Below are 11,094 nucleotides of genomic sequence, written 5' to 3' on the forward strand. Positions count from 1 at the left end.
GAAATTCTGATTAGGTGTGCTTTTTATTATGTTATGCATTTTCACGTTTCTCCAGGGTACACAGCCACTTTTCTAGTGGCTGCAAAATATTCCTTGAATGCCCATCCCAGAGTCTTCTAGCTGGCTGACTGTGAATATGTAGAAGTTGGAGAAGTCTCTTTTCTAGGTATGGAAATTATGGCCTTGACCTCTAAGGTCTGGCATCTTAAATTGAGAAGAAAGGAAGAACAGTGTCTGGCAATGCTGAACAGAGGCTGCTGACCCACTGATAGTCTCAGGTTGTGGATTCTACCTGTCAGATGATGTCTCAAGGAAGTACACCCACAACAACAATATAAGAGCACAGAAAAACAATATTAGAATATTGGGCAAACAGGTCCATAGCAGAATAGTCATACTGGAAATGGCACAGCCCTGAAACTCAGGACCTAGGGTGTAGTTAACAATTGGTAAAGTATGGTGCAGTAAAAGATGGGGTGGTCATTTCTGATGGCAAATATGTAACTCAGATAATTTCTACTCAGAAACACCTCTACAAAAATGTCAAGAATTGACCGTGCATAGGAGAGTATGGCGTGTGCCCATTACTTAAAACTGAATACCAATGTAAACGTACAGGTTAATAAAAATTAGGGGGATTCATGGAGGACACACCCAGGACAGCGCTGCTGCTGGTTTTCTGTGTGATCCCGAGCAAATCCTTTCCTGCGTGTGCTCTTCAGTTTCACCTTCTGCATGTAACGAGGGGGCTGCGAATTGTATACTTGATGTCACACAGGGCTTTGCTTTTGTTGTGTTCATCTAATTAAGTTTCTAGTAAATACACTAAAAAGACACACTTCAAAGAAGCAAGAGTGTGAGATGCTTTCTGCCTCTTGGGGTGTAACGGGCACCCCCTGCCCAGTCTCAGAACTTTGTGCTTGTGGGTGTTGGGGAGCCTCCCATCCAGACTCAGAACACAGCGCTTCCCATTCCCCGAGTGCTTACTCCATGCTGGGCACTGTGCCCACTGCTCTTTCCCTATGTTATCTCTTATTAGTCCTTCTAACAATTGTGGGATTATCTTCATTCTTCCCAGTGATGAAAATGGTGCTTTGCAGGCATCAGATAGTTGTCTAAGGAGCCAGAATTTGAACCCAGGCCCGAGTCCCAGAGACCAGTCTCGTCTTCACTTGCGTGCTCTAGTTCTCTCCTTGTTAGCTGACAGGCCTCTGGCACTTCAAGGAAATACACTGTCCCCTTTGTGCCCACAGCGGACAACGAAAACAACATTGCCTCCAACCAGTCCCGATCGCCCCCTGCTGTTGTGGAGGAGAAGTGGAAGGCCCAAGCCCAGAGGAACAGCGCCAACAACAGTAGGTCTTTCCCAGGCGGACGCCGCGGACTGGAGGAAGTCTGCTCCAGCCCCTCCCGCTGCTTCTCTGCCCCCCTCCCCACCCCCGTACCTCCCATGGTGATGCAAGACCACGCATAACGGTTTACCAAGCACTTTCACACCTGAGACCTAGTTGATGGGAATTCCGACCTCACAGGATGGAAGAGGAGGCCTGGGGAGACCTGATCTCTTTGTGATCAGAGAACACAAATTCATGACAGAATCAGAATTAGAATTCACCCTGCACAATTTCTCTGGTCTGCTTTTTCCTGACACTGTGGCCTCAGGTATCTTATTCACTAACGCCTTCTGTATCAGAGGCTGTTTCTGTTTTGAGGAACTGGTTAGACTAGTTAGCTTCAGAGGTCGAGGTGAATGGCACATGCAGCAAATATTTGCACACATACCACTACCCTCTGTTCCCATGCCCATGGCCGGCATTTCTAGTCAATCACAGAACTTCATGGCATGGCAGGCATTTCTAGTCAATCACAGAACTTCATTCCCGGGAGACTGTCACATGTTAAAGAGTTGCCGCCACCATCGGTTTGCACACAAGATGAAATCACTTCGTAATTCCTAATACTAGATGCTTGAGTATTAGGCTGCTGCCAGACCAAGAAGCCTAGAATGCCAGGATTAATCACGCCTCTCTTTGTGTCCCCCCACCCCCCAGCCACGACCAGTGGTTTGACACCCAACAGCATGATCCCCGAGAAGGAGCGGCAGAACATCGCAGAGCGGCTGCTGCGGGTCATGTGCGCCGACCTGGGTGCTCTGAGCGTGGTGAGCGGGAAGGAGTTCCTGAAGCTGGCCCAGACGCTGGTGGACAGCGGCGCCCGCTACGGGGCCTTCTCGGTCACCGAGATCCTGGGCAACTTCAACACGCTGGCGCTGAAGCACCTGCCGCGCATGTACAACCAGGTGAAGGTGAAGGTGACGTGCGCCTTGGGCAGCAACGCCTGCCTGGGCATCGGCGTGACCTGCCACTCGCAGAGCGTCGGCCCCGACTCTTGCTACATCCTCACGGCCTACCAGGCCGAGGGCAACCACATCAAGAGCTACGTGCTAGGCGTGAAGGGTGCGGACATCCGCGACAGCGGCGACCTGGTGCACCACTGGGTGCAGAACGTGCTGTCGGAGTTCGTGATGTCGGAGATCAGGACCGTGTACGTGACGGACTGCCGGGTGAGCGCCTCCGCCTTCTCCAAGGCCGGCATGTGCCTGCGCTGCTCAGCCTGTGCCTTGAACTCGGTGGTGCAGAGCGTGCTGAGCAAGCGGACGCTGCAGGCCCGCAGCATGCACGAGGTCATCGAGCTGCTCAACGTGTGCGAGGACCTGGCGGGCTCCACTGGCCTCGCCAAGGAGACCTTTGGCTCGCTGGAGGAGACCTCACCGCCGCCCTGCTGGAACTCGGTCACGGACTCGCTGCTGCTGGTGCACGAGCGCTACGAGCAGATCTGCGAGTTCTACAGCCGGGCCAAGAAGATGAACCTCATCCAGAGCCTCAACAAGCACCTGCTCAGCAACCTGGCCGCCATCCTGACGCCGGTGAAGCAGGCGGTCATCGAGCTGAGCAACGAGAGCCAGCCCACCCTGCAGCTGGTGCTCCCCACCTACGTCAGGCTGGAGAAGCTGTTCACGGCCAAGGCCAACGACGCGGGCACCGTAAGCAAGCTGTGCCACCTCTTCCTGGAGGCACTCAAGGAGAACTTCAAGGTGCACCCAGCGCACAAGGTGGCCATGATCCTGGACCCGCAGCAAAAGCTGCGGCCCGTCCCCCCCTACCAGCACGAGGAGATCATCGGCAAGGTGTGCGAGCTCATCAATGAGGTCAAGGAGTCCTGGACTGAGGAGGCCGACTTCGAGCCTGCAGCCAAGAAGCCCCGCTCCGCCCCCGGAGAAAACCCTGCCACCCAGGAGGACGACCGGCTCGGGAAGAACGAAGTGTACGATTACCTGCAGGAGCCCCTCTTCCAGGCCACCCCCGATCTCTTCCAGTACTGGTCGTGCGTGACCCAAAAGCACACGAAACTCGCCAGGCTCGCCTTCTGGCTCCTCGCGGTGCCGGCCGTGGGGGCCAGGAGCGGGTGTGTAAATATGTGTGAACAAGCACTTCTCATCAAAAGGAGGCGACTGCTCAGTCCAGAAGATATGAACAAACTCATGTTTCTGAAATCCAACATGCTTTAAGACTTCCAGATTGAAAAAAAAATACGAAAGAGAAAAAGAAAAGAGAACGTTCAAAGAGGAAGGAAAAAAACCCACACAACACTGTCGCAAACAAAGAAGAGCAATTTAAGTTCTAAACACTGTGGACCTCATTATAAATGCCCCCTGGAAACTTAAGTGCTTTTTTTCAGTGTGAGTGTGCATGTGTGTGCACGGGCAGCTCTGTGCTCATCTGCGTGGCTGCCGAAGTGTTGCACACACGTGCACACACATACTCCCCTGGTGCATGCATGCATGCTCCCTTGTGGGCACGTGTGCATTAAACTGGGCGTGTCAGGAAAGCTGAGTGTTTGGGAAAGAGGGAAGACGCTTCACTTCCTTTTCTCAGTGAGGGGGCTTTAAAAGACTCCATTTTCAGGTGTGCAGATTGTACAAACTGATGTTGTAAAATGTTCAGGCAGCTGAGATCTGAAGTGACTTGACGCTCTCTATCCTTCACCCTGTGGTCCCCCTACTGCCCGTCACCCCTGCCCCTAGTCTTCCTGACCCTATCACACCCCACTCCTCCCCAGCTGCCCTGCCATGGATTCTCCAAACTGCATCAGATGGACAGCTTCTGCACTGGACTTTGTTCTCGTTCACCTTCAGGGCATTGAGCTGCTGCCTTTACGATACCCCTGGGTGTCAGGGGGCAGCCGCCTTAGAAACACACCTATCTATTTCCCCAAATCAGGAAAGGAGACTTTTAAGAATATAAAGCTGACCTTTTGCTTTTTAATATAAGAGAGGGAAAAAAAGACATTTTCAAAGAAGTATAAGATAACTGTCTCCACTCCTTAATAATTTTTTCCTAACATTTTAGCAGTTTTTGCCTTTTTTTTTTTTTTTTCAAATTTGATTTAGACTCTGCTAGGAGGCACTGAATGTCTATAACTTATATTTTGGAGGGTTTTTTTGTGTTTTTTTTTTTGATTGCCCTTTTTGTTCCTCGAGTCACACTGTAAACTAGCTCATCTCAGTGGTGTATTCAGTATCCTGAGGTTTTTATCAGCCTTCCCTGTACAGTCCAGTTTTCCTGTATTTGAAACAGCCAAGACCGTGAACTTGGCTGTGCTGTTTGGAGACCAGGAGAGGTGTTAGAGTCACAGGTCTCGCAGATGTGGGATTTGGTGGAAGCCACAGAGAAACGTGGCTTAGGAGTGCTGACTGTAAGTGGAAGACCGCCCTCCTGGCTCGCTGCGTCTGGTCCTGCGAATGTCTGATTTCTGTACCCAGAGTGCATTACACTGCTTGCCGCGTCACTGACCCTTCGGCTCAGCAGGGAATCCTGAGTTGATCCATGTTCGCATCCATCACACCTCAGACCCACAACCTCCTCTTCCTCCCCAGGACCCCTGAGATTCTGGGAGTTCCACTGCCCACGGCCCTGGGGGTCCCCCACATGAGCCTCAGCCCTCCTTCCAGGACGGTGGTTGAGCACGGTGCCTTGCGGGCCAAATGACGGATGTTTGAGGGTGGAATGGCATTAGGCCACATTCAACTTGATGCTGTGAAAGATGGTTTTAGGCTTTTCTTCCTCTGTGAGCGGTTTAGGTTCCACACACTTAGCCTAAATGCCAACAGGGTGACCCTTTCCCCTCTCAAGAGGTGGTTTTGTTAGGATCAGTGCTCAGCCTCCCACCCCACCTCTCAGTGAATATGTACTGGTGATCCAGTATCCCCTCGGTGCCCACCATCGCGGGGGGCACCATTTGCAAAGGCACATTCTACCATCCTGGGGGGCTGACCAAGTCCACCACATCCCTCCTTAGTAATAAAACATTGTTCAACTGCGAGATACCTCGATTTCAAAAAGCACTGTACAACAGCCCTCTCCCCGCTCCCCGGTCCATGGCAGTAACGTTGGGGAAGTTAATTTAAAAACTCAAGGCTTAGGATCATGGACCAGAACACTGTCCCGGGTGCCAAGCCTGCTCAATTTGCCTCATGAGAACTAACCCTCCGCATCTTGGACATACTGAAATGCATCCCAGAGGGTCGTTTCCACGTTCACTGCAGCAAGCCATGGTCTCAGGAACCATCATGCCATTTCCTCTCCTGGAGAAGTTCTGGGCACTTACTCCACGTTTCCAAGGGGTGTCACACCATCAGAAGAGCCTCTTACCTGCACTGGACAGTCACCGCTTGTCACATTCTATAGTATATGGGAGCATTGACAGGCTATTTGATGAGACTTTGGGAGACCTTCCAGAAGGTGGCTGCAGGCTTGCTGGTGGGTGAGATGCCTACAGCCAAAGGCCTCCAGCCTTGCTGCCGGGGAGACCTGGCACTCTGAGCCACACAGGAGGGTGGAAGCTGCCTGTGTTGTGTAGTTGGTAGGAGTCAAGCCTCGGAGCCCATCCTCTCTCTGCTTTTGAGCGGGGAGCTGTGCTGGTCTTGCCTCATTTTAGGGGCCACTCCACAAGTCGGCATTTCACTGTGTTGCAAAGCCATCAGGACCAAGCCCAAGTATCAGCGTCCTTCTCCTTGGAACTCGGGGATGTCTGCCCTCCAGCATGAAATTTCTAGGAAGTCTTACTAAATTCCAGGTATCTAGTTAAACGTGTCACCTCCTGTTCTGTCCCTCCTTTCCACCTTAGTTCGATCCTTAGGGCTTGGCTTACTCTGCAGAGATGACGTGAGTGCCACTCGGTTTCTGAAGGCTGTCTCCTGGGACTGCCTCATCCAGATAACAGGCATAAGGTCGCAGGTAGTCATTTCTCTCTTCCAGTCTTTCGTCCTTCAGACACTCTTGTTGCCAGTAGGAAGGGCTGTACCAAGGTGCCCCTCCTCTGTCTGCTTTCTCACGCAGGCAGCTCGCCTACTGCAGATCCCCTTGCAGTGAACAGCTTAATAAAACCCAAAGATCTCACAGGCCTAGCCACTGGCCCCTTGTCTCCAGCAATATCCACCCTATCCAAATTCTAGCTCAGCCAAAGGATTGAGGTCGGCTCTTCCAGCTCATCTCCTGGTGCCTGCCCTGACATGGACCTTCAGAAAGTTTCTGTCTTCTGGCTCCCCGTTCTGTGGCACTGACCACTATGGGACTCTACAGCTCAAGGCAGTCAATTGCCTGCTGACTTGGACACAGTTTGCCAGAAGTGTGTGATTCCCAGGACATAAGGGGCCTTGCTGCTGACATGCATGGACCCCAGCAAGGAGGCAGAGAAAACACACGTCCACTCTGCAGGGTTTTCCTGCCTCCTCTGAGGTCAGTCAGCTTCGCCACCATAGCCCAAGCCAAGGACCATAGCCTTATGGGTGGTGCCACAGATGTGGAGTAACCAAGGGGTCTCTGCTCCAAGAGCAGGCGTGCCATCCAGTTGTCATGAATGGATGCCTGGACTTGTGCCAACATGGTTCTTCTTCCCTCTGCCCAGGTCCACCAGCCAGGCCTCCCTCCAGATGGTAGCTAGAGACCAGGAAACAGAGGGGCCATCAGATGAAGCTCCTTATGGCTACTCTTCATTTCAGGGTTCATGGCATAGAAAACCACCTACTGTGCCTGTGAGTGAGGACACTGCCATCACTCTGCCTGGCAGCTTCATGGTTGGCATCCAGGCTTTGGCTCTTGGCTGGAAAAAGGGTGCTGTGGTTTCCTGGTGAGGAGAGAGCAGTCCAATGATGTAGTTGAGAGGTTCTGCGTCTCCTGATTTCTGGGAAGGACTCTCTCGGACATCAGCTCTGTAGGCTGGTGAGCCTCCTGTCCTTCAGCTTGCTCTCTTCTCTCCTGTACTTTCAAGAAACACCAGAGAAAAACTCTGCAAGGCATGTTTTCCACCGTGAAGCTGACCCTCTGCCCTTAGGGGTCACCCAGGCTTGTGCTTTAACTTGGACTAAACTCTTTGGAAAGTGGGAGCCCAAAGAGCTGTTGGGGATGCCTCAGGCACTCTGGGAGGCCACAGCTTCACAGGGAAGGTTTGGAACTAACCTGGGATGCCGATGGAGAAGGGAGGTCCCGTGAGGAATGACCCAGAAGGGGACAGTACTGGGATGTTGCCATGACGACAGGTGTGCTGGCAAAGATGGAGTGAGGAGCATCCAGGGCACAGCTGGAAGTCTGCCCGCATGGAGCTGGGCAAGTTCATAGCTCTGCCCTTGCCTGGGGAGCAGTGGTAGCACCTCTGTGCCTGGGATGTACCTAGAGGAGGGCTTCTAGAAAGGCCGCTGCTTAGATGAAACCAAGAGGTAAGGAAGGCTCAGGCTGTCCCCTGGAGACAGCAGGTGGGGAGGGGGGCTCCTGTCTGGGCCCCACCGGCCCCGCCTCTGCCCACTCGTCACTGTGGCTCATGTTTGCTAGGCCAGTTATGGTGAACCAATGAGACAGTGTTTTCCCTCTTGAGTTTCCCCTCCCACTTCTCCCTTCTCTGGGTTTTTGGGAGGAACTTGTTGTAGTTGTTTCCCTTCCTCTCTCGTTTGGGTTTGAGGATCGTAGTCCGTGGAGCCCCACCGTTCTCTAGAGGGGCCCTGTGGTTCTGTGCAAAGAGGCACCTGCTCCCGCTTTGGTGACGGTGAAGGGCATCGGGTTGCTATTGTGTATTCATGGCCCCACCGCTGCCACCACCATGGGCGTTGCTTTAAATATTCGACTCCGGTACCGAGAAGGATGTGCTAGGTCTTCAGTTGGGTGTCAGCATCAGGACCCACCAAGGCCTCCCGACCCACATGTCCCACCAGGCACCTTCGACTCTTCGAACCAAAGTTCCTTTTAGGGGCACAGCCCAGCCTTGTCCGCAACCTCAGGGGCCTGGGATCCCTATGGCGCTTCCTGAAGTCCAGGTTGGCAGAGACCATGGAGTCTGAGGCCAACCGGAAGGGGGGCTCTTCCCACAACCCAGGTGCCAGCCGGTCCCCGCCTAGGACCCTTCCCTCCCACCCAAACGGGGTCCCAGATGGGGTAGCCGGGTTCCAAAGCAGTGAGCAAGCTCGTGGACTGGCACAGGGCTGGAACTCGCCAGCCAGGAGACAGAGGGCCCCATGGGGCTGCAAGCTCCCAGACCCACTGGACAGCGTGTCCAGGGCCATTCAGATTCCAAGCATCAGGAGGTCATTTTGTACAACCACCGGAAGCAGAGATATTTTTTAAAGAGCATAAATTATTTTCAGTTGTTCTCTGATGACCCTATCTTTTTTTCCCCCCATAACTTCATGTTGGTGATTCTTTCACATCAGGTAAATCTTATGAAAGCCTTGGTGCCCCCTCCCTCCCAGGCCCCGCTCAGTAACCACGTGTGTGCACCCCCATCCTTTCTCAGTAGTTAAAGACGTTCTAGGCAATACCATGGGCACATCTGACTGTGTCTCTCTCTTCCAGTGCAAGAAACTCAAGTCATCTTAAAAAAATACAAAAAAAAAAAAATTTACAAAAAAAAGAAACACACAAAAAAATATCTTTTTTAGGCCAGAGTTTTCTACAGGTATTAATGAATATTTTTCTTAATCCTTATAAGTTTTATGTGTTTAATATTTCTTAATACCGGTAGCATTAATTTATACTTTTGTAGCAACACAATATTTTTATAAACAGCCAGTGCTTGGCTCAAGTCTCCACAAGGGGTTTGTGCAGGGTTTTCTTGGGACCCTGTGTACCATGTACTGTATTTAAAAAAAAAAAGTTACCTAGTGTCACCCTTGCTGTGTTAATTAACAAAAGACGTTGTTTGCGATCTCCTGTGTCGTTGGTGTGGATCCAACAGCTCTGCAAGGAGTCACGTTGCATGGGGGTTGAGTTGATGGTTCTTGTGATTTGTAAACCCCCGAGACCAAACTTGAGGGTTTATTTAGGGTTTTCTGTTTGTCCTTTGGGTTTTCGGTTTCATTTTGGTTTGGGTACCGTTTCTCCATTTATAGCCAAATCAGTTTTGTGGTGTTTAAAACTTTTACTGATGTCAAATGGAGGAAAGGAACAGAAAAAAAAATTTTTTTTACAAAGTAATAAAATTTAAAACTGAGCTGTTTAAATGTTGCTGTTTTTACCTGTCTGTTCTTGTCCAAAAGTGGGACATTCCCAGGGTGAAGAGGAAGGGTCCACTTGGTTCCTTAAATTGCCAAAAGCCCCAGCCCAGAATTCAACACCCCCTACCCTCCTCCCCTGAATTCTTGCAACATTATTTCCCAGTTGGTTGATGCCAAGGCAAAAAGACATCCTTTTAATGGTTAGAGAGAATCAGTTGCTTAAATAAATGATTTCATGTCAGTGTTGTATTTATGGTTTTACAATAAAACGACCTTTAGGAAGATGGCAGTGCGTGGCGTTATTTCTTGGGCTTGGGGTTGGGCCGTGTCATCCAGGCAGGAGCAGGGCACTGGAGAGTAGAGATGGACAGAGGCAGACGTCGCCTGGGGGTGATGGAGCTGGAGTCCATCCCGAGGGGACATCAGATGAGGTCAGGGTGACCCTGGACACCAGAGCCGGGTCAGAGATAGCTGACGAATGAGGCCCAAGAGCACGTGGCCCCCGGGGCCTTGCTCTTGAGCGCTGGCCCAGGGGAGGAAGGGTGGCCCAGGCCCCAAGGAGCACACCCAGGTTTGCCTGGACTGACGTCATTTATGTGATGTCATGGGTTGTGTGTACCATCCGTTTTCTGAGGAAGGGTGCCCGTGGCTTTTGCCAAGTTCCAGATGGCATCTGTGACTCTGAAGAATCAGTGGGAGCTGTCAGAGACACATTCAAACCCCGTGTCTGGACACACTGTCTCCAGTGCAGTCCAGAGTGGAAAGCCTTCCTGGGGAGGGAAGGCACTCTCCACCCCAGGAGAGGTGCAGACAGAGCCCAGACACTACACTGGGGGCCTGCCAGGCAGCCAGGCCAGCTCCCTTGGGTGCCCTCCTCTCTCTGTCCTTCTGAAGCTCTGAGCAGCGCCCTGATGCGGCAGCCCACCCAGGCTTCCCAGTGGCTTTCTTGCAGCACCCCCTTTCCTAAACCTCCCTCCCCATTCGCTGACTGCTGAAACGCTGCCATGCTCCGAGCCAGCTCTCCACTCCTCCAGGACGGGTGACTGTCCTCCCCTACCTGCCCAGAGTTAGTGCAGCCATCTCCTAGGTGAAGCACACGCCCACGTTACCCTTGCCCTGTGGTCATTTGCAGGCCTTGAGCTCCTTTGCCCCCCAGCACTGGCCTCCTGGATCATGTGTGTGGAGTTCGAAGTGTCTGCAGAAGGGTGCTGGCCCTGCCAAATTTCCCAGGTGGCCATCACTCTAGCCAGGTTAAGAATCAGAGTCCTTCACGAGGGCCCAGCCAGGGTGGACTCGCCCTGAGCCTCATGCTGCAGACAGGCTCATCGACGCTCGGCTTGGATAGTCAGACTGAAGGCAAGTCTGAGACAGTAGTGCCGCCAGAAGGCAGCTGTGGCCTGAGCCGGGAGCAGGGAAGGAGGGGTGACCGCTTCTCCTGAAGCAGACCTGCTGTTGCCAGAACAGCCAGCGCCTTGGGCTTCATCCCTGTCCTTAACCCGATACAGTCAGTGAAAATAAAAGTGAAAGTCGCTCAGTCATGTCTGGCTCTGGGA

At 52.3% G+C, this 11,094-nt stretch overlaps 1 protein-coding gene across 12 annotated transcripts in view; it reads left to right on the top strand.

Annotated features, from left to right (window-relative positions):
* The window catches only part of ZNF618 (zinc finger protein 618), a 205,327-nt gene extending 195,500 nt beyond the window's left edge, over nt 1-9,827 (top strand). For all 12 annotated transcript variants that reach the window (XM_027550588.1, XM_027550586.1, XM_027550583.1 and 9 more), the window contains 2 exons: nt 1,254-1,355; nt 2,052-9,827. In XM_027550588.1, the coding sequence (XP_027406389.1) occupies nt 1,254-1,355; nt 2,052-3,568 (1,619 nt within the window). In that variant the 3' untranslated portion in view covers nt 3,569-9,827. The remainder of the gene's footprint in view (nt 1-1,253; nt 1,356-2,051) is intronic.
* The last annotated feature ends 1,267 nt before the right edge of the window (nt 9,828-11,094 follow it).

This window comes from Bos indicus x Bos taurus, chromosome 8, assembly GCF_003369695.1.
Source record: "Bos indicus x Bos taurus breed Angus x Brahman F1 hybrid chromosome 8, Bos_hybrid_MaternalHap_v2.0, whole genome shotgun sequence".
NCBI classification, from domain to species: domain Eukaryota; kingdom Metazoa; phylum Chordata; class Mammalia; order Artiodactyla; family Bovidae; genus Bos; species Bos indicus x Bos taurus.